Source organism: Nyctereutes procyonoides, unplaced genomic scaffold, assembly GCF_905146905.1.
Source record: "Nyctereutes procyonoides isolate TBG_1078 unplaced genomic scaffold, NYPRO_anot_genome, whole genome shotgun sequence".
In the NCBI taxonomy this organism is placed as follows: domain Eukaryota; kingdom Metazoa; phylum Chordata; class Mammalia; order Carnivora; family Canidae; genus Nyctereutes; species Nyctereutes procyonoides.
In genome coordinates, this window is record NW_026575082.1 from 14,220,334 (window position 1) to 14,245,031 (window position 24,698).

Here is a 24,698-nt window from a genome sequence, read left to right on the forward strand (position 1 = left end):
TCTAGATATAGGGAAAATACCACCAAAATGTAACTGTGAGTGACCTTGCAATCAGTAGTGAAGCATCTGATCAGGGCTCCTGGGTGGCTTAGTTGGTTAAGCCACTGACTTGACTGTGGCTCAGGTCATAATCTCAGGGTTGTGAAACCAAGCTCTGCATTGGGCTCCACACTGGGTGTGAAGCCTGCCTAAGGTTCTCTCTCCTTCTCCCTCTGCACACACCCCCTACTCAGCTCACACTCTTTCTCTCTCTCTCAAAAAAAAAAAAAAGTGTCTGATCTAGAGAAATATGGACACGGAAACTGAAGATGGCCTTATTTGGAGATTAAGTCTCCTCTTCTTTCTACTCATTGGATATACCTTTTCCCTGTGGAATCACACAATCTTTCTTAAGGGTTGGAAACTTAGAGATCATTTTATCTTATCTAATATCAGGAATCACCTCTACCTCATTTGTGAATAATGGCCTCTAACTGCTAACAATGACAGGACACTCATAGTTTCATAAGAGACATCGCTCTTTTTATTTTTTTATTTTTTTTACATCGCTCTTTTTAAATAGCTAAGTTACAAAGCTTTTCTTAAAGATTTTTAAAAAAAGATTTATTTATTCTAGAGAGAGAAAGCAAACAGAGGGACAAAGGGACGGAGGAGAGAAGCAGACTCCCTGCTGAGTGTGGAGCCCAAAAAGGAGGCTCAATCCCACAACCCATGAGATCATGACCTGAGCCAAAATCAAGAGGTGGACACTTAACCAAATGAGCCACCCAGGCACCTGTACAAAGTTTTCCTTATAAATAAAATCAAATTCTCTGTAACCTTCTTGTTAGTGTTAGCTCTATCCCCGAGTTACACAGTGTGCCTAAACTTTCTTCTATATAACAACCTTTAAAATAATTTTTGAATTATCTTTTCATCCCCATGCTCTCTTTTCTCCAGGTTAAACATTTCTAAATTCCTCTGAATTTTTTTTAAAACATGACTTGAGTTATTGCTATACTTAATGTTAAACACTATAGTTTTCCATGTCCTTATTAAAATATGATGTCAGTGCTTAAAGGAATACTCTTGTGTTCTATCAGATCAGAATGGAAAGGAATACAGAATAGATTTGGATTGTAGGACAATGTGATTTTATTGTGGCCCATACTACTCTGTTGGCACAAGTACAAGTTATGACTCATGTAGAACACTTTTAGTACTTGAAGTAGGTCTATTGTTAAGATGTTCTTCCTCTTACTATATTGGTGTAAAGACTTTATTATATTTACTCTATATTGTGTGCATATCTAAGCACACAATAATATTCTTTCTATACAGATTCTATGCACTTTAGAAACCACTGCCTTGCCTACCTGGGAATATTTGGTTTGATATAGCTACAATTTTTGATCTTTGGCTTTCCAGTTTCCTTTGAAGCATACTCCTTTAGAAACTCTCTGCTATATTAGATTATACATAACTTCTTGCTTAGGTTTTTAAACATCTACTTTCACAAAACCTAGGGAAGGTATAAATATAGCAATGTTTTCTTTCTTTGAAATACAACTTTGACATGCCATTATTACTCTCTTGAAAGGGTCTTGTTACTTCTCCATTAGTAAAGAGTTCTTCCTTGCCAATTCAGAATATCACTTCCTCTTTTTGCTTCCTCTATCTTCCCTAAGTAGAAAATGCCAACCATATAAATCAAGAATAATAGTAAGTTCTCCTTTTAGTGGAAATAAACTTATAGAAGATATATGGATAGCTGAAGTACAAAATTACCAAAATATGGTGTCTCTGCCACTTTATAATCTGTTATTATAAAAACATGGCTGACATCATCCACATGAAGAGGTAATCTATAGCAGATTCCTAAAAATAAAATGCTCTCACCTACTCACCAAATTTCAAATTTTAACATTTCCAAAAGGATAAATAGCTCCTTAACAGATCAGCTCTATGCTTCTACTTTCCCTATTTGATTTATTCAAAACAAAACTTCCCACTGGAATGTTCCAGTTAAGAATCCAGTGCCAATGTATTGGTATACACCAAAATACCAATCGATGATATTTTGCAATATATTTATCTTATTTAAAATTACTTGTTCACTTTACTTATTACTTCAAACTGGTATATAATAATATGGAATCATAAATATATTTTTAAAAAGATTTTATTTATTTATTCATGAGAGACACACCAGAGAGAGAGAGAGAGAGAGAGGCAGAGACACAGGCAGAGGGAGAAGCAGGCTCCATGCAGGGGGAGACCAACATGGGACTGGATCCCAGGTCTCCAGGATCAGGCCCTGGGCTGAAGGTGGCGCTAAACTGCTGAGCCACCCAGGCTGCCCTGGAATCCTAAATATTAATCCTCAAACTCTTTCTCTGTCCTGTTATCTCATAGGAAATCTCTCTCTACTGTCATTTTTTTCTATTATAATCAGAATTTTCTGATTATGCTATCTAGCATGTACTTTCATAGATGTTTGCGTATTCAGCCTTTCATTCCTTTTTTGATCTCTTATTTCCTCTTTCTTAACCTTGCCTGACTTTTAATGGGAGAGCAGAAAAGCTGGAGCTCACTCTGCCCATCTTTATCTTTGCTTCCTTCTTAGTTTTATTTTACTAGGCCTGGGATAGTAAAGAGAACATGTAACAGGATAGCTAAAGTTCTTTGTTCTAGTCAGTTTTGCTTTTTAACTATAAAAAACAGAAGTCACTAATATCTTCAAGCTTTAATCATTTATAAAATTTAGTGGCTGACGAGTTAGATGATCTTTGAGTTTTCCTTCAGTTCTACCATCACTGGAGATGATCAGCCATGTTGGCACTGTACTTCCTCAATGAGTGATATCTCTCCATAGCATTCCACTGGATACAGATGGTTAAACATTAATGAAAAACGCAAATGCCAGAACACATACAAGGAAGGCTTCCTTTTGATTAACAGAAGCCTCAGCTTTAACTCATTTTGTGCTCAGACACATGGCCAATTAACACAGATAAAACTTTAGTGTTTCAAAATTATAGAACATATATACACGGAGGACTTAAAACTATCTTTTAAAATTATGAGATGGTGGGCACCTGGGTGGCTCAATTGGTTAAGTGTCTGCCTGCAGCTGGGGTCATGATCCCAGGGTCCTGGGATTGAGCCCTGAGCCCTGCCCCCATGCATCTCCCTCCCCCTCTGCACTGCCCCAGCATGTGCTCTCTTGCTCTTTCTCTCAAATAAATAAATAAAAAATCTAAAAAAAAAAAAAAAAAAAAAAAAAAAAAAAAAGATGAGATGGCTTAGAATAAGCAGTGGGGCAAGTCAAACCAAATTTTAATTTTCTAGAACTATTATGTAAGTTAAGTTGAAGAAAAAAAAAACTACCTTCCAAGCTTTAACAACTGAGATTCACTGTAAGATTAGTTATGTAAATTTAGATACATGGTAATATAGCAAGGATACAACAACAGGAAAGTGCACTGTAGGCTTCAAAAAGATGGGTAGCAATATCCAGTCTTTTAGAATCCACAATTTGTAAATTGTTCACCAAGGCTAATTTATGCAAGTGTGGTATAACAACTGAAAAAAAGAAAAAGAAAAGGTTAGACTTTTATCCAAAATGCTGCATACACTACATGTATACATTAAAAATTTTTTTCATTTGAAAATTTATAAAATTTCATTTTAATTCTAGATGATTTCAATCCTTGCTTTTTACTGGAGAAGAAAGCATGGTTCTCAGAATAAAAACATTTGGAAGGCAGACATAGCACTGTCTCTATAACCTAATTATGAAGGTGTCTACAGGTCATTTGGCCTCATTGAAATTAAATTTCCCAATTTGAAAACCAAATAAATGTAAACAATCTACCTTTATCTTTAAAATAAGTTTCTTTATAAAAATCAGATATTACCACTGCAATTAAACAAAGGACAAATATAGTATACTTATTCTTTTTCAATATCAAATTATTTTACTCCTTTATTAAACAATTCTCAGCTTTAGTTTCTCAAATTCTTAGCAAGACCAATGTCAAATAGCACTGGGAGTTTAGTTCAAGTCACTCAAAGGGCTCAACATCCTCTTCTGTCTCAATGATAGTATAAAATTTCAAAAATATAGACAACCTACTGCTAAAATAAAAGTGAGGACCAAGAAACAGTAACCAATTCAGTAGCAATGAGCACCTCTAGAGCCTAAGACTGTGTTTCTTAAATACCAGGTTCCCCATAAAACCAGGGTTCCTTGGAGAAATGGTTCCAGGGTCAGTGACTATTAAAGTATTGTTCACAGGGCCCCTTTCTAATCTCTGCTTGGATGGGGAACCCAAAACACCACTCATAAGCACATACTTCTGGATCAACTGCAGTGACTTCTTTTGTGTTTGCATTGAGTTTGTGTAGGTGAAAGCCATAATCTCCTAGAAAAACCTCCTGCTTCCTAACAAACTGACACTAAAATCACAACTTTTATATTTACATTAGTAAATGGCAAAAAAAAAAAATCCCCCATGAAAACTTAGAATAACATTGGCCATTTTTAGGGTATTTTGACTTATCAAAATTAGTAACAACATATTTAAGAGGAGCTCTAGAAAAACTGGAAGACAAAAACTCCAAACATTCATTGATTTCCCACTGAATTCATGGAAACTCCAATTCACTAACTGGCATGCTGAGGCCTCAAAAAATGGTGGCTCTAAGAGGCTCTCTGAGAATTTTCTCTTAAAGAGAATCTTTGAGATTCACTTCTATCCAAACCTTTGGAAGGGTCCTTGAACTTCGTTATCTATTGACACATGGCCTCTTTATTCTTTTTGCTCCTTTTCTGACCTCCTAAACAAGCAATCCTTTCCTTAATGTTTTTCTCAGAAACTCAATAACCATATCGCACAACAAGCCCTTAAAACTCCTTAACTAGAAAACAAATTTATAGAAGTTACTTTAACTCTAGAGCCAATTAAAGACTATAATTAAAGATCCTCCTAAATCTCCAAAGATAGACAAAAATTTACTACAGGATTCAACATTATATGTAAATTATTCTAGCTACCCATTTGTAGCAATTAATTTACTTAATTAAGATAACCTCTCAGATGGAAATAAATGATTAAAAGATTTAATAACCAAGATATGCATAGTTCTACAACTGACCTTCAGTGGGCAAGGAAAATAGGAAATGCACAACATAAGGCCATTGCAGAAGCCTTTCTCTTAAGGGCAGATTGGACAGAATCTAAACTACAAACAAAATAAAGATAAATCAATAGGAGACTTTATAAAAACTGATTTCAATAAACTTTCAAAAAATATTTGGGGTAGATCCACAGCCAAAGTAAAGAGAATCTTACCCTCTCTTTTTGTAAGTGGGCTCAGAACTGAAATAAAGAAGGAAAAAAAAAAAAAAGAACTGAAATAAAGAACTTCTTAAAGAAAAAAAAAAAACAACTAACCTGAAATGTAAAATTGCCATTTTAGAAAATCTCTAGAATATGAACATTTTCAGAGAGCTTTATAAAGTAAAAAACTGAAAACAAACAACAACAAAAAGACTGAATTGTGTTCCAGATAAAACCAATGGCCCCTGTAAAAGAATCATGACAAGAACGTCCTGTGTTAATGAAGAGCTAGGAAAGAAAGTCCATTGGATGAACCAATGTCCTCTATTTCTAAGAAACAGAATGACAAATATCCAAAATGCCATTCTGAGGAAGATCTTACAACCCAATAATTCTCTGTCCTTTCTCTAAACTCAATTAAAAGCAACTGTCTATAAATAAAGATGGTTGACAGTATGGCATCCTTGTCAATATGGATGGCATCAACCATATTAACACAGCATATTAAAGTCCTCAGGGTAAAGTTTTAAAGTAAAAGGAAAGCCAATTGATTGGGCAATAAGTACAAAGGGAAAAAAATGTTTTGTTTGTTTGTTTTGTTTTAAAGGGGGAAAAATTCTGGTTGTACCAAAATGTGAAGGAAGATTGTATAAGACGTATTTGTGGGTATACATTAAGTTGTAGAAGGATGACAGGGATAACAAATGGTTTATTTCATCTATTCAAGCAGTAGAAACATCTATTGTCAATCTTTTCCCAAGCTGACCTTTGTTATTTTGGGATTATTATGATAATAATAATATTCTTCTTTCTTTCTTCTCTGTGATGTGTAAATGTTTCTTTTGAATGGACACAAAGAGGTTAGATCATGTTCTAGAGAGTTACTAACTCAACAACATGGCACCCACCGAAGACTCACTGCCTCTTAGCCAATTCCTTGATCCAAGAGCCAAGATTTAGTGTCTGCACTTCAGAGTAATGACACCCTCAACAATGCTGGTCAAAGTACCTTCAGAGTTTTTACTAGGATCACTTGTAAATCTGACACTACAGTATATGCAAACTATCCCTATTGCTAACTAAAATACCAAAATGTTTCGTGTTAACTAACAGTGAAATACCGCTATTTTCTCATGTTATTAACATTATCTACTAAAAAATAATTTTGTGATTGTGTTTCCTTAGCTCAGTAAGTACTATGCCCTCAAAAGACATTTTGGACACTGCTGTCCAAAAATTAACAATATTTTTTTGTTGATGACTCTTACGTTAAAAAATATCAGGCCAGATATGCAACAACTAGACCATGAGAGAATCCAATTTTGTATTAGAAAACAAAATAACTTTAAGAAGCCAAACTTGTGGTCCTCTCTAGGGCATGTCAAATTGCTAAAAATTAAAGGACTGAAGTATAGCAGTGATAACTGACATATGCTTTTGGAGTAATAATTACTGGATTCTTTGATGCCTCTAAAAGAAATTGCTCTCATAAAGGCTGAGGCCTACAGTAAAAGAGATATTATACAAACTAGAAAAAATGCCTTAGCAGATAATTATGCAAATCATTTAGTAGATCAACAAGCTGTGCATTAAAACAAAATCACTAAATGGCACAGTAAGTGAAAGAAAAGCATATTTTTCATAAGAACATGTCTAGAAACACATAAAAATTTCCTTAAAAATGAGAATTAAACAGTAAGCTTTAAATAGAACACAGCATAGTATTTTGAAATTTAGTTATTTAAAAATGTTTTAAAAATAACTTTGAGTTACTTTTCACATGTATTACAGCAGTAAATATATAGTATAAACTATCCAGTAATAGTATTACTGATCAGTTCATAACAGTCAACTTGGTTCACTTTTAGCTTTCAGTACATGAAAGATGAAGTATAAAAGGGCTTTAACAAAGGAGAAATCAGGGGAAAGCTTCTGGCTTTGATCTTACATTACAATTCATAAAAAAAAGGTAGAATAATGCAACTTACACTCATCTCGGAACCTTGGTTCTGCATTAGGTCCAACTCTACCAAATGTTTTTATGATCTCTGTATGCAAAGAATACTGGTCTTGGTACTGAGGATCTTCCAGGAAAGAAGCCAACTGCATTTTCACCCTTTCCAGCAACTTAAAATTGGATATTGTACCGTTATTTTGCAGAATATTAAAAACGGAATAGAGTTGTTAAAGAGAATGTTACACATTAAACATGGCTTGCAGCATGGGTTCAAATGATTTATACTAACATGACAGTAGAAATTTGCAATGAAAAAGAACTTATTTAGTCTTCTGGCTTAGAAAGGTTTTACATTTTTTATGTTAATTTTTTATATTTTTTGAAAATACAAATGTTCCCTAACAAAATGTGAAATCAAAAGACCCCATAGTATTTAGAGAAAAACAGATAAATTTATAATGATTTAAGTTTTAATTCTTAAAAACCAATCACAGTGTAAACTACCCAATTATTCACCTTCTGAAAGCAATGAGTCATTAATGACTTACATCTTACTCACATTTCCCTAAAAGTCATTTTTATTTTAGGATTTAAGAACATGTTGAAATTCTGCCAAGACTGCAAGCGTTGCAGAATGATACTTTTTCATGTTGCTTCACCAGTGAAATATATAGGGAAAAAATGGAAAACTTCTTTCCCTCATAACTAAGTTGTTTAATTTTTGTTATTAAAAAATCTTTATGAGAAAGGAACTTCATAAAATAGTGTTTCCTTTTTTTGGGGGGTGTATGTGTAAAATCTTTCCATTTAAGTGGCTATGTAATATGTTCACGAAGGATTTATTTTCTAAAGTATAGGGTTTTTCATTTGTATAAAAACACGTCCAATTTGATTATAAAGAATAAAATTCTGATATAAATGCTGAGAAGTGTCTTATAGTTAATGTTTCAGTTAATGTCTTATAGTTAATGCACATTAACTTGAACCTAAATTACAAGTTTCTAAATCAAAATACACTGTTACAGAGAAAGAGCTTGATAATCTCCTGAAGCAGGCATGACAGAGGGTTGTCACAGTCATATGGCTGCAACAGCATGATACTAGCCCACTAGACTTACACCTTGGTATCAATGACACAGTTATGAGAACGGAGGTGCCTCTAGCCTCCATTTGCAAAAATGAAATAGGTTTGTGTTCCTCAAGTTACCTGGCAAAATGTCTTCAGATTTGTGCAAACTGGTAATTAGGAATTTATTCCTGATTAGGAATCAGGCTTTCTAGATGTCTACTGGGTAACAGAAGCCTTTGGAACTAGATCTGGTTTGAAGGATTATTCAAAACTACAATACTTAGCTAGGCTTAAAATGGGACATCTAAGAGTTGGCATATAATTAATTTTCTAATTGAGAAGAAAGACTAGAGATTTCCTTAGGATATGAAAATATACTTCGGGTAAAGCCCTCATGTTTTCAAATATTGAGATATTCCTCTGGCCCATACCTCAACAAGAGATAAAATGAAAGGTATAATGCTTCCTGCCCCCCACCACTGGGTGCATGTTGGTAATGTATCATCACCTCAACAGTACATAGATAACAAATTTCAATCATTTCCTACCTCTCTCTGAATAACCGTTTCCATAATAGTGCCAAAGGCCGGAATTGTGGCGATTCTGACAGAGCTGTTAGAATTAAAAAAGAAAGAAACTGAAACTTTCTTTGAGATGAAAAACTGATTATTAAAATGTATATCAAAGTAAGTACAAGGTAAATATACTGTATTAGTCTCCAGCAATGACAAATTAAATTAAAAAAAAGCAGACCAAGAAGAATGCTCAAAAAGACAGACAGGATAACTTAAGGTCGCAGTCTGTGGAACTCACAATTCAGGATCACTGGACAAGGTAACAAGGGCCGGAGCAACCCGCTTGTCAACTAACGCTTCACTCATGCCTCGAAGAGTCAGCTGTAAACCAGTCAACATGCAATAAAAAATGGTTTGGTAAACTGGAATGAGAACTGGGTTAGCTGTGACTGAGGATGGGCAGGCAGACTCATTGGTCTTTCTCGGTTTAGTCACCCACACGAGACATTAAAATGTTAAGCCTTTGGTTCATGCCACTATACTTACTGGTACCAACATGTTAGTGAGATTAGAAGAGCATCCTTTCTTGGCCTGGAAGAAATAGTCCATCAGCCTATTTTAAGTTTTGGAAATGTTTATTGAGAATACTATTAATGTATTATTTTCATATATGGCCTCCAAATTGACAGTCGACATAAAAAAAAGATACATGAACAGTATGATGAAGTTTAAAATCAAGTGAACATAATCCAATATTGTTATTTTAAAGAGATAAATATATTCTTTAAAGAATTTAAAAGCTGATGGTTATTTCTTGACAGGCACATTTTGAAAGGGATGCTGAATGTAAAAGGCAGGGATGACACTTACATTTCAGGGTCACTGGAGAGAGTAATGAGAGCAGGAACAACCCTCTGAGCTACCAGAGTTTCATTCACCCCCTTCACCAACAGCTGATTGGTCAACACAGGGGGGATTCACAGGTGATGCATGGAAAGAACAAACACAGTGCCACGGGAAGAAGGAAGGAACAACCAAGAGAAAGAGAGAAAACGCAAAACCAAAATTAGAAGCTAAGCAAATACTGCTACTAGAGTGCTTTATAAAGGCAGAGAACGCTTAGCAGGGAAATAAAGCTTAAATAGCCTAGCAGTCTATGAAAAGAGTTTGTAACCAATTCGTTAGCAGTTTGTACTTTTGGTCAAAGTCTCCATGCAATTTCTGTGTTCAATGAAATGCAATTTAAAAGAAAGCTTTTCTTCTTTCTTTCTTTCTTCTTTCTTTCTTTCTTTCTTTCTTTCTTTCTAACTAAATATATATATATATGTGTATATATATATATTTTCTGGGTTGTATGGTTAAATTTATTGAAGTACATCTCGAGTCATTTTATTATGACCAAGAAGGTACAAACTGGACTGTTTTTAAACCAAATTCAAATGGCTAGCAGCTACCACTAAACTGCTTCTGATTGTTCTATTGCAAGTCAACTTAAAAATCCAGGACAATTCCCAACCTTTTACATCACAGAGCTTTCTCTTTTGAAGTAGAGACATAATGCAGCCTAAATGGAAAGTATTACATGTGGGAATTAGACCTGGGTTCAGACTCTAGCTCTCCACTTATTAGCCACGTGGCCCTAGATGTATCACATAATCTCTTGTAACTCAGTTTTCTCATCTGAACGTGGTGATAGTAATCTATCTTAAAGGATCATTGTGCTAGCACCACACATAATATACCTAAATACTGTGTCTGACAAAGATTAGGTATTCAAGAAATGTGAGTTTAATTATTATGAAAGCTCCACGGATTTAAGATTTAGGAGATATTTGAAAGAAGAAATTATTAATTAAAAAATTGTTTTGGCTGGTCCAAGTAGTTAACATTTACAGTTTGCTGTTTTGCATTTCTCTAAAAGCTGAAATGAATGAGAAAACAAATACGATAAGCACAGACCTATTTCTATAATCCAATGATAAAATAATTCATTTAGCAACCAACCCTAAATCTAGAAGAGGCCAATACTGAGCAGTATACATTTTGTTTTTAAAAGGGCAAGAACTAATCCTACATTCTGAATTTCAGAATTTAAAAACAGATTAATCCTATATGCTAATCAATCTGTTCACCTTGCAATGGATCTAGGCCTCATGGAAGATGGAAGATGCTGTGGAATTTTTAATAACAAAAAACACAACCCTATGTGTGTGTTAACACATTTCTTCCCACATATCTATCATATCAGGGACAGCAGAGCTCACTTTATGTGGGATTCTTAGTTTGACAATGTCATATAATGTTATATGATAACATTATAGATGTCAAGCAGAAAGAAAGGGGAAAGAAGTTCAAATACTGTTAAATAAAACTTTCTTCTCTGTACTGCTTTATAAATAAGATAGCTTAGATCTAAATCAGTAAAGTGTATCTCAAAGTGCCTGCTACCTTATGCAGCCAAAAAGCATTTAAGAAGAAAAAGAAGGGATAATCTAGGGGACAAGTTAATTTTTCACTGCTCTGCATTAAAAAAATTTTTTTTAAAAGATTTTATTTATTTATGAGAGACATGGAGAGAGGAAGAGACACAGGCAGAGGGAGAAGGGGAGCCTGATATGGGACTTGATCCTGGGACTCTGGGATCATGCCCTGAGCCAAAGGCAGAGACACTCAACTGCTGAGCCACCCAGGCATCCCTGCTCTGCATTTAAAAAAAAATATTTTATTTATTTATTCATGTGACAGATACACACACACACACACACACACACACAGAGAGAGAGAGAGAGAGAGAGAGAGAGAGAGAGAGAGAGAGAGACAGAGGTAGAGACACAGGCAGAGGGAGAAGCAGGCTCCACACAGGGAGCCTGATGCGGAACTCGATCCCGGGACTCCAGGATCACGCCCCTGGGCTGAAGACAGGCGCCTAACCGCTGACCAACCCAGGGATACCCCTGCTCTGCATTTTTAAGTGTAATTTCTTTATTAAGTTGGAAAGCCAAAAAGCAAACTTTAAGAGCTACTGATAATTATACATTTTACATAAAATATATCATTTGATTGTTAAAACTAAATACAATTATTACCAATATTTTAACACGAAGAAACGAAGCCCTGGGGAAGTTAAGTAATTTGTCTGGGGTTTTGGAGGCAATAGGCAGAGTTAGAAAACAGACTCAGTCACATCCCTTTCAGAGCCCCAGCCATCTTTGAGTTGGCTACTGTTACATGCTTAGCATCTTTATGAGGATTCATTACATGAAGTTTTTTTCTGTAAGTTCTGGGAAATCCATTATGTTATATGATAAAGTTTCCTTAAAAATCAATTTAAATAACAATTTGCTACTTCAAAAAGTAACATACTGCCTCTTACTTAATTAGAATGATATGATTGACTGGGTTTCCCCTTTTTGTCCTCCTGTCTGAAAACTTAGAGCTACATTTAGCATTCATTTTTATTAAATATCTCTTATTATGTTCCTGTTATGTTCCATTTCTCAGTTACTTCTCAACAGTTTCTGGTCTCACATTAAAAATTTTCTTTTATTATAAATGGCCTGCTTTCTATGTTTTTATTTTGAATTAATTCACTGCGGGTGGGGGGAAGCAGGCATAATTTTATGTTATAGAATATTAGTATAAAAAAACCTTACAAAACATTCTTATTCTTTTAGTATCATCTTGTTCAAAATGAGGATCATTGACAAAAAGGTAACTTTATTGTTTTTTAAGATTTATTTTACAGAGTGAGAATGAGCAGGGCGAGAGACAAAGGGAGAACTTGAGTGAGTATCCTCAAGCCGACAGCCACTAAGACTGGAGCCCGATATGCGGGTCATCACAGGGGTCGATCCCAGAACCCTGAGATCATGACCTGAGCTGCAATCAACTGACAGAGCCACCCAGGTGCCTCCAAAAGTAACTTTAATTTTTTCTACTAATGACTTTTACTGGTATGATCACTGAAAATTTTTTATCATAAATGAGTTTGAAAAAATATAGAAACAAATCCATCTCTCAAATTGGACTCAGAAGTTCATAATCAACCTGAAAGAACACTGAAAACTGCTGGAGCATAGGCAGTTTCCAACTCAGCACTGACTGCAAATATAGAAACCAAAACCAGACAAATGCCACATATGAGAAATAACCCCCCAAAAATAAAAATTATATTTCATTTTATTTATTTAAATTATTTTCAGTTATATGGTATGCTTTTCCAGTGCATACATAATTTGAAAAAAAAAAGTTTAAGAGAAAGAAGTAGCTTTTAAGCTCTTAGAATAAAATCCTATGAAAAGAATATATTAAAGACATAGTTTTTTACATAAAGGTATACTTTTTTCTTTCATGGATGACTCTTTTTCAGCATACTGAATAATGAAAAATTATTTATACTCACAAGAAACTTTTACTACAGAAGGAAACTGAATTGTTAATTTGGCACTCACTTTGACAAAGAACACCTGATTATAGTTTTTTTTTAAATCAAACAGATATAATAACTGAGGAAGTAACATGGTCAGGGGACGCTCAACCTCCTGGTAAGGCTGAAATTTTCTTTTGATTTCACAAATGCATGTTATATATTTAGAAGTTCTGGAAGATAAACATTTTAAAAGTACCAGTGCCCTGTTCTTCAAATGGCAATTTATCTTAAATTACGGAAAAATTCTGAAGTTCAGGAAAAATTATCCAAAGCACTGAATTATCCAATTCCTTTTACGGAAATAGATATTTTAAGTTATTTTAAGAATCACATGCATATCAAGGATAATTTTAGCTTGGATAAATATATGTTTCCTAAACTATATATTATTTTGTGAAATAACAGCATGATAAAAAAAAGAATAAGTGATGATAGTTAACATTTATTTAGTTCTTATTATGTGCCAGACACGGTTTTAAGAATTTTACAAGTATTAATTCATTTCGTATTAACAAACATCCTTTGAGATGGATACTTATTATCACCTTCATTGTGTAGATGAGGAAACCAAGGCACAGAGAAGTTTGAATTTGCCGCTAAGTGGCAGAGACAGACACTGAACCCAGGCAGTCAGGCTCTATGGCAAGGTTAAACAGCAACAAGAAACACTCTACATCAATTTTAGCCTTCATATACAAGTTCCAGAAATAGAAATTAATCAATAAACAGATGAATACATAAATTAATAAAGTAGGCTATGGAATCATTTCCTCTATGATGGATATTTTGATTTTCAAAAGACAGGCATTTCAATTTCACACTTAACTTGGGTAGGTGGCAATTTAAGAAAATCTAGTTAAACTAGATTTTCTCTCAGTGTCTGTGGGCAGTTAATGTATAGAAATGTTATTCTAGATATGATATGTGAGGAAATAATCAAATAGAACTAATCAAAAAGTATTTCCATATTTCCAATAATTAATTTTTTAATGTTGTTCATGAATCCAACCATAATTTACAACTTTAGATATATCTTATATTGTTTTAGCTTATTTTAGTAGCCATTTTATCTCAATAAATAGAAAAGTATAGTCAGAAAGATTTATATAGGATGGAAATTAAAATAAGACTTAAAAGAAAATTTGAGAAATAGATTGATAATAGAATGACATCCAAGGAACCAATAAGGCTAGAAAACATTCTTAAGTATATCAAAGCTAAATTTCTGCCCCATCACACAGTACACAACTAGATATTGTTTATTGGCATAAAATATACATCAACGTAACAGTATGCAAAGACTTTTTAAGGAAACATTCCCTTCTTCTTCTAAACACAATCATTATAATCTTTACTGAGAGAAGCATTTGTTTACATACCTCAAACATTCTAGCAGCAGTACATCTCACAAGTGCTGAAGTATGGACAACACCATACCATAAAACAGTTAACAATAACTCATGGTAGGCTGGATTTGCACTGAAAGAAAAAACTCAGTGTTAAAAGTGAGAGCCACAGTGCCTTACTGGTGTACTGAAGAATACTACATTTATAAGTAATGTTAATGATAAAAATATTGGCAAAACATATGAAATTCTCTGTATAGGTGTAATAGGTTATATCCAAGATTCTTTAAAAAAGGAAGCCACCTTATAAAGCTACAAACTTTTAGCATATCCGAGAATTATATTTTTAGACTCTATAAACTACAATTATGACAGAAATTTCAACTCTTGAATAGTATAAAAAAATAATAAAAAAAAAGAAAAACAAAATTTACCTAGGAGGAAAAAAAGAACATTGGACTAAGAGTCAGATGGGTAAGTTACATCCTCTGTGGGGCTTAATTTCTACATCTACAAAAACTGGGGAAGGACTATGTGTCCTACTTATGCCATATGTTTATTGTAGGATCAAATCAGATCAACTCAAATCATCTATATGGAAAGATAAGTTGGCTGTGAGGCCTACCCAAACACAAGATTATATTAAGTGCAGAAGCCCGTTTTCAGTAAAGACAGAAATAAAACAACAATAGCAGCTAAACGATGTGATTATAAGCAGGATTAGGCAAATCAAATGGGATAGAAAAAGGAGCTTAATGAACTGGCTCTCACTTTGGGCTCCTTTTTCAGTTTTGGAAAACTAAATTTTCTTCAAATCTAAACTTTATTTCTCTAACTGCTTCAAATAAAACATGTCTGTACTCTTTCTCCCACTCTTTTATTACAATGTGTTGATTACAAAGTATTAAGAATGTACAAATAAGCAAAATCAAAATCCAAACTCAAAATAAACAAAAATCTTAGGCCTTAAACCAAAAGATTTGGTGTGTATGCCAATATTTTTAGATTCAAACTATGTATTCTATAAATCCAATTTTAAACTCTATATGAATAATAATAAAAAAAACTATAAGCTATTATTTTTACCCCAGTTCCACAAAAGAAGCCTTCAAGCTATCAAGAGGAGCGTGAGATAATGAAAGCAGGGTCATTACATCTTCTAAGAATCCAACTAACAGTTTTCGGTCTTCTTCCTACAGAGGATAAAGACTGATAATAAATTTCTAAGAAATTAAGTAGAACTCAAATAATAATTTCCTACCTATAGTTAGAAAATTTTACCAAACACAGGGAAATATCCAGTCTTAGAAGCATTTTAATTAAAGATATTTATTAAGCATATCTATGACCACAATGGTATGAGGACAAGGACTACCTTGATTCATAGATTTAGACCAGTACTGTCCAATATGGTAGCCACTTACTACATGAGGTTATTTATATTTAAATTTAGATTAAAAATTAAGTACAATGAAAGATTCAGTTCCTTAGTAGCACTAGTTACAATTCAAGTGCTTAATTAATAGCCACATGTGGCTAGTGGTTTCTTTATTGGACAGCTCAGATATAGATTATATCTGCTATTGCAGAAAATTTTATTAGACAGTCCTGCTTTAGAACATAAAAAGGTATATTCTTTATTAAAACTTATCCTTACCAAATTTAGTTCTCATTAATTTTGATACTAAATACTTAAATACAAATTAGTAAAAGTTATCTTCCTAAGAGAAAATCTGTTTTCAAAAAATTATCTTTGCAATGTCTTAGTGGTCAGAAGCTACATGCTTGTTGAAATGTACACTACTGTGTGCCTAAAAGAAATAGTCACATCCTGGACTTAAAAAATAATCTATATTTTCAAACTTTAATAAACCATTATTTTCATAATCAGAAAACACTTTTTTTCTTGTATCATATTCTATCTAGAATATATTAATAAAAGAAACTTTATTTTTTTAAATATTTTGTTTCTTTATTTGAGAGAGAGAGAGAGTGAGAGCAAGAGGGAAAGAGAGAACAAGGAGGGGGAGGGCAGAGGGAGAGACTCCCTCACAACACAGGGCTCTGTCCCAGGACCCTGAGATCATAACCTGAGCTGAAGGCAGACGCTCAACTGACTGAGCCACCCCAGGCGCCCCAAAGAAATTTTACTATAGAAACTTGTGAAGAAAATGCCAGTTAAATTAGAAACATTAAAAAAAGAAAGTATGTTAAATTAACCTGAATCTATAAAGGAAGGGAAACTGACATTCTATCACAAAACAAATGTATAAATAAATTAGAGGAAAGTTTTCAGTTATTAGGGATGTATTAGGTCAACAATAAATAGCTTCTGAATATTAATAAATAGGTCTATGAAGAATACTGGATTGCCACCTACCATTTTTTTAAAAATATATAATCAGATTCATTTAGAAGGAATACAGGATTGACAAAAGTAATGATCAGCATGAACAATGAGAGCAGTTTTAGAACATGATTGTACTTAATGTAAAGCTTATTAGGACACTGACACACTAGCATCAGAGCAACGATGGAAGAGATTTTACTCAATTTTAGTTGCCTAACATATCAAAAACAAAGTATACAAAGAATTGGAAAACAAATAGTAAACCTGACAAACCTAAAGTGTGAGATAAGAGCTAGGAAATATTTTTCTAAATGAGTAGAGATTCTTCTAACTTGAAATTTTAGTATAATCCTATTTCTCCTTTTTGGAACCTCAAGACAAAAAATAGTTTTTGCTTACTAAAGCAAACAGGGCAGTGATTTGCCCTAAGAGAAAATTTTGTTTAGTAAGAAAAAATTCTTTTAAAGATTTTATTTATTTATTTGAGAGAAAGAGAGCGAGCGAGCATGAACATGCATGAACGGTGGGGAGGGACAGAGAGAGAGAGGGAGGAGCAGGATCCCTGCTGAGCAGGGAGCCCAATGCAGGGCTCGATGGCAGGACCCTGAGATCATGATCTGAGCCAAAGGAAGATGCTTAATAGACTGAGCCACCCAGGTACTTTGTTTAGTAAGAAAAACATTAACTGCTGGTATGTGCTTCCTAAAATAAGTAACTCTGGAAGTCTATGAAAGCTACCTCAATTCACATTTTGTAACTAGTTGAGAAGTTCTTATTTCTTTAGATATTGGAACTTCATACAGCGACTCACAGACTTTTTCATTTATTTGACAAATCTGAGGGCTTTGCATAAGGTAAATCTTGTATTTGGTACTTTATGATGTTTTAAAATACTATTTATTGTCAAAATCAACATACTAACCAAACTTCCAGAGGTTAAAGAGAGAAAAAAAATGATCTGACACTATGCTAGTACAGCTTTCAAAATTAAAGAGAGTGGAAAATGGTACACATACTATTGTGTCTGGCAATATGCTGAGATTTAATCTCCATGAATTGAAGAACAACAATACAGACAATCTATTAAGGCTACATGACTTAAAATATCTTACACACAGGGATATTCTGTGAATATTCATATTCTGAGGTAGTCTTTGAAACTAGTGTAGAAATGTTTAAAGGAATATTGTGCTACTTTCACAGAATTAGAACTTCTCTTACAAGGTATGTGTTACTGTAGGAGTAGATTTTAAAATTGTACGACGACTCAAATCTACTTTGGAAGAAGAGTGCAGTAAGTAAGATTTGTTATACTTTGAATTCAAAGGGCAAAAGAAACCTTAGGTAGTAATAGGGAAAAACTCAGGAAAAAAGGTTTTCCTCTTTCATTCTTACAGTCTAATTTCTATTTACTTATTTAAAAGTAATCTCTACATCCAATGTGGGGCTTGAACTCATGATCCTTAGATGAAGAGTCACATGCTCTACTGACTGAATCAGCTGGTACCTGTCACATTCGAATTTCTAAAAATGCTTTATCAGGAACCCATACTTTTTCACCTAACTGGTGGGAGTGCCTCTTACTTAAAAATGCTTGGTATACCTTAATATAATATCCTGTATTATTTCCTTAAAATAAGGTAGAGTGTAGTAGTCTGTTATACTGGTGAACCCCAATGAACCATACCTCCTAGTTCACACTCTTGTTTAGTTCCCATCTCTTGAATTTGGGCTGGGCCTGTAATTTGCTATAACCAAGAGAAGACAAGAGATGTGCTAATTTCAGGCCTAAGCCCTAGCTGAGCAGATACTGCTTTCTTGCACTCTTAGGAGCCCTGAGCCACCATGTATTAAGTCTGGCTCTGCTGCTCCAGGGGTCCTGTGGAGAGAGAGAAGCCCGAAGACTACATGGAGATGGAAGCTCAGTCACCCTAGCTGACCTCCCTTCCAACCAAAAAGTTGAATGCAACAACATGAATGACCACCAGCAAGGCCACAAAAGAGAGGCTAAGCTGAGCAAAGCCCATTAGCAAATAAAAGGGTTATAATAAGCCATTATGTTTTTGGGTAATTTATTATGCAATAACAATTAAGAAAAATAAAGTATTATTAAAAGGAACTTTGCTAAAGATGATAAGAGTATAGTATTCTACAATGTTTTGTAATTTGCTCCACCAAATACATATGTTTTGTTTGTTGTTTACTTACGGAAAATTAGTCCTGAAACAAAATGAAACTTTACTAAGTAAGTGTAATCTAACACTTCTAACAAAATATCAATAAGGACACCATCTATAAATGTATTTATTCAATGCAGTTTTACTCGGAGACTTAAATATATTCTCCACTATAAATTACTTATTGAATAAGACAAATACATAAATTTTATTTTCCTTTATGGGTAACATTTTCACTTGTACACAAATTAAAAAGGCATTTAGAATGATATCTAACATTTTACATTTTCTAGTAAAAGGACTTTTCCCCTTACCTGAATATAACACGTAAGGACTCCTGTTGCATAAATGGGGACAGTAGCTTTAGTGAGGACCCCATTTCCTGCTGAAGAATCTAAAATCATTAAAATAATTTTAAGTCTGAGTATATTTTAAACATAAAGCAAAAAGTTACAATGCCAATTATATTTAAAATTCCAACAGTTACAAGGTTTACACATAAATATCATCATTACTCTGGAAAATAATTTTGATTAAAATATGTATCCAATGGTTTTTGTAAAACTACAACTTAATATTTTTATAAAGCTGTTAGCATAAACATTTTTGATAGATGGGAAAGAACTTTAATAATCAAAATGAGATGCTATACTTCCATTTCCATACTTAGAAATCAGAGCTTTCTTAAAGTCTCCCAAGTGCCTGTCTGTGTAAGCGGGTCTCCTTAAATTTTTATACTTTCAATTTATAGTATTCAGTAAAACGTAAAGATACTCAGATAAAAGGAGACACCTAGATATATTATTTAATCCACTTCTAGATATGTGATACTACCTAATTTCTAGTAGTATTCTGGTTCTAGAGACCCTCCTGCATTCATAGGGATTTTCAGCCAAATAACTTCAATTATTTCCAATGGGAAAATTCAGGTTAAAGCAGCAGAAGAGGGGAAAGCATTTAATCACAGGAGAGTATCCTGTGGCTACTGCAAAATAGGAGATAAATTCACCTGTAGATGATTTCAAAAAAGCAATTCTAGAGATGACATGACATTATAGCACCAACAACTGGTCTAGCTTATTGTTCTGTAGGCACTAAGTGCTTTATATTTACTTTTATGTACCCCCCCAATTTTTTATTCCTTTTTTCTCTTTTTTTCCAATGGTTTCAAATTCTTTTCAGAAAGTAGTAATATAAAGAAATTTAACTAACTGCCCTGAAGGAATTATAGCAAAAAACAAAGTTCCATTTTCACATTAATTAGTCTCTGAGATTTGTTTATTCTCTTAATAAGATTTTTTTTTTTTTGGGGGGGGATGATGATATTGGCTGAGTGTGGCTATTGGTATTTGAGAGTTAAATCTCAGGTTAGGAAATAAGCTTAAATTGGATTCATAGATACAAACTATATATACAGAGATTAATAATCTCTTCCTACATGAACAGCTAAACATTCACAGCTAATTGAATAATTCTAACAGCTGTCAGTTTCTAAAATATGTAAGTATTTTTCACTAATTTATCATCAGAATTAATAACCAAATAGATAATACCAACTATTAGGCATTCTAAACATTAACTCTTTAAAATAAAAATTTTAGAAAGCATTTGTCAAAAAAAATCTCCTCATGTTTCAAATTTTAGAAGATTTATGTATTCCTTTCTCTATCTCTGAGGATAGCCCAAGATGGAGTTTTCAAGATCACTCAAATCAAATCACTGAGATAGGACTGGACTCAAATAAGAATTATCTATCTATCCCAAATTAACCAAGTTAAAAACAAACAAACAAACGAAAAAAAAAAAAAAAAGAAAGAAAGAAAGAGAAAAAGAGGGAGGTCATACATTTTCCTAACATCCACACAGAAATGAGTTCTTAGGCCAGTGGTGCTATAACCAGACTTTTTTTTTTTTTTTTACATTTTTTAAAATTTAAATTCAATTTGCCAACATACTTCTGAAGACAGATGAATGAAAACTACCAAGAGAGGGGCTGCCCATTCAAGAATGTAGCTTCCATTTTAAAAACATAAATGTATACCTTACATTATCTTCCACTATAGCTTTAATTTCAAAAGTTTTAAATAACTAATTATAAATTAGAGGTCCTTTATTTTACAGTTTTCAGTATCTTGAATATACCACTCAAACCTACCAGGGTACAAATACTCAGTTTGAGAAACTCAGCCTTAGGTCGATTTGATCACAAGAAAAGTAGATATCTACAATCAAATTAACAAAAATTAATCTCACTAAAATCTCAAAAGAGATTAGATGTGACAAAATTATAAAATCAAGAAATAAATTTTCCTTTTTACTTGTACTTCCTAGTCCATTTATGCAATTTGCATATAATGAATATAGTATTTTTCCTGAGTGAAGCGATTCAATTGTTTTTAAAAGTAGTAACAATGAACTTACCAATGTTTTCTTCAGACAGTCTTAAAATCTCCTGAAACTGAGGTTTTACCTAAGCAACCCAAAGGAAAGATCCAAAAAGTTTTAGGTCCAATGGATCAATTGATGATTAAGTAAATAAAATAAACATTTTACTACCACCACCACTACTACTACTACTATTTATTTATTTAGCTTTACTACTACTACTATTACTACTATTTGATTTATTTATTTATTTATTTTGCTTTAAAGACCATTAGGGTGGTTAAAAATATAACAATTCCTAAGAGGCTTAGAATAAAATAAGAGTCAAGTTACTGAAAACACCTTTAGAGAAAAAACACTTTCAAAATCAGTTCAAGTCAGTAAGTATTTTCTCGAGGGCCTTTGGTTTCCTTCACTAAATTAAACTAATTTCCGAGATGATTTTCAGTGTTTGAAATTACTATCTCCTAAAACTAACTTGATGATAGATTATTTAGGTAAATATTATAGGATTAGAAACACTTCTAAAAATTTGCTTAAAGGGAATAAAAAGGAAATTCCATTCATTTAAGGTATTCAAGAAGTAACATGTTCATCATGTAATATCCATCTGCTTAGATTTTTAACTTCCTTAAAATTTAAATTCAAACATCAAATGCAGAATTTAATTATAATTTAAGTTAGAGTAAATGCTTATTTCCATTTTTTATTATTAATATTACCATAGATTTCAGGCCACTGAAGCCAACCACTTACTGCTAAGTGCTAAAGCAGACTCTTATTACGACTATTCCTACTATTTTTTTTCTAAGATAATAGCTATTTCTTTCGGAGATGTCAAACAATTTGCTTGCCAATGTTGATACTAATAAAATCAAAGTATATTTAATAATTAGAGGCTAGTGAAAAACATAAAATGATCCTGTTTCTTCTACAGTGGCATCAAGGCCTAGCAACTTACATATTCAACTTAAACTGCGGTGAAGCCCCTTGTTAAAAGATTAATCTACAGAATTATATTTATAGAACAAATTCTCTATTTACAGAACTTCATTTTACACATACTGAGAATAAGCCCAGACAACTTAATTACTATAAATTACAAATATAACATTTAATATAATATCCATTTTCTGAATTTTATCCAGTCTGCAATACCAAACTATTTTGCTTTAAATGTTTCAATAACTACAAAGTAACAGTTAATAGTAAAGAGCTGAACAAAATTCTTACCTTTTAAACACCTTGATTAGCATCTGATTATATCAACTATATCTATGTTTTTTTACTAATTAGGTCTCTAAAGAACCGTCTTAATAACATGCTAGCAAGACAAATGGATTAAATAGGAAATTGGGATCTAAGGACATTCTAGTTTTAATATCTAAAACTATTAAATAACCTGGATGTGTGAATGTGACAAACCATAGGGTTGCTAGCAACTGAAATACGCAGCATTAATCTCAAGTGTCCACGCTAGCCAAAGAGCTGGTATCTTCACAACAAGTCTTCTGGATAAACTACTTTGGTTCCACAATTGCCTGAAGTTTTGACCAAAGTGTGCTGAAAAAACACCCGCCCCCAGAATCTGGGACAGCTGGTAAAGCAGGAGAAGCATATCAGAGAACTGCAGCTGAGTTCCCTAACACTGACTATGCTAGAAATATTCAAGACATCCACAGTGAGTAGATCTCATATCCAACTCTGGATATAAATTAAGTTTAGGCTAAATCATCTGAAAACCAATAAAGATAAGAATATTAGTGACTAGAATTTTCTTTTACTATCATAATTTTCTAAGATATTAAAAGATAATTAAAGGAAGGGCTCATGCTTTTATTTACTCTGTTACAGCATTAATTAACATATTACATTTCTATATCTCTTGCACATAAGAAAACATGGAATACAAATTTTTACCTTAGTGTTTGTAAAAATTTTGCCAAATGTCCGGCAAAGGCGCCAGAAAAATCTGGAGAATTCATGGACACAGGCAGTTGAAGTAACATTAATTTTGCCAACTATTTCTATAAGTTGTGGCAACCTAAATGTGAAAGGAAAGAAAAATAGGCAGGGGATACACATAAATTACTGTTTCCTTGCCAATTTCTGAAACAATGCAAATCTAACAACTTCTTGTTTTTCTTTTCTTTTCTTTTCTTTTTTCTGTAAAGAAGGCTCCATGCCCAATGTGGAGCCCAACATGGGGCTTGAACTCATGACCCTGAAATTAAGACCTGAGCTGAAATCAAGAGTCAGATGTTTAACTGACTGAGCCACCCAGGCACCCATTGTTTTTTCATAGCTGGCAAAACTGCAAACCACAGGAGTGGTTTGAAAAGGTTTTAAGTTTATATTCTACAAACCTCTTCTCTATTTATTGCTTGACATAAAATATAATGGAACCTTAATGGTAGCATTCTAACTATGGAGTTAATGAGACACAAATCACTGGATTTGATGCTTCACATAGGAGCTTGCCTAACATGGCAACTGTTTTAGCTTCAAAATGAAAATCTGGATGTAGTTTAAAATCCATCACCACTATTAGACAACAACAAAGCAGCAGACAGGTCCTTCTGACATAATAGAGCAGCACCATCCTCACAGATAAATAGCTACCTATCTAGTGTATAAATCTCCTCTCCTATAGAATTTTACCACAGATAATGCCAACTTATGTTTTGTTATATTTTTTATATTTTGTCCCTCAGTGCCAAGGTTAAACATAGTGAGCTATGTTCCATTTAACTTCTAGATGTGTACCAAATGAAGATGGAGGCAGTAACTTACAATTGATTGACAACCCATAGTAAAGTCTCCCAGCCTGTTGTACCCTCGTGTTCCAGCTGGTAATCATAAAGTTGTAGTAGCACTGCCAATTGCTCACGACTTCCAATTATAGTAGATACATCTTGAAGAGGCGACATAGGCCGAGGGAACCTAGTCACTATAAATAAAAGAAGCAAAACAAATCATGTAAAAAATGGCAATTTGTGAAATTAGCTATTCTGTCAAAAGGAAACTGAGATTCTGCCTCCTGATATTTAATTAACTTATTATTATAAACTTCATCATTTTTATTTTTAAGTAGGCTCCATACTCAGTGTGAGAGCCCAATGTGGGGCTTGAACTCACTTGGGACT

At 33.4% G+C, this 24,698-nt stretch overlaps 1 protein-coding gene across 5 annotated transcripts in view; it reads right to left on the reverse strand.

Annotated features, from left to right (window-relative positions):
* LOC129514519 (RAB11-binding protein RELCH) overlaps positions 1-24,698 on the reverse strand; it is a 112,565-nt gene that overhangs the window by 17,943 nt on the left and 69,924 nt on the right. For 2 of the 5 annotated variants that reach the window (XM_055333134.1, XM_055333132.1), the window contains exons 17-26: positions 24,346-24,502; positions 23,473-23,596; positions 21,589-21,637; positions 19,482-19,561; positions 15,727-15,833; positions 14,674-14,773; positions 9,736-9,818; positions 8,899-8,962; positions 7,313-7,451; positions 3,448-3,564 (exon numbers count right to left, since the gene is read on the reverse strand). In XM_055333134.1, the coding sequence (XP_055189109.1) occupies positions 3,448-3,564; positions 7,313-7,451; positions 8,899-8,962; positions 9,736-9,818; positions 14,674-14,773; positions 15,727-15,833; positions 19,482-19,561; positions 21,589-21,637; positions 23,473-23,596; positions 24,346-24,502 (1,020 nt within the window). Of the gene's footprint in view, positions 1-3,447; positions 3,565-7,312; positions 7,452-8,898; positions 8,963-9,163; positions 9,247-9,735; positions 9,819-14,673; positions 14,774-15,726; positions 15,834-19,481; positions 19,562-21,588; positions 21,638-23,472; positions 23,597-24,345; positions 24,503-24,698 lie in introns of those variants that run through there. The other 3 variants (XM_055333133.1, XM_055333135.1, XM_055333136.1) reach the window with 3 other exon arrangements.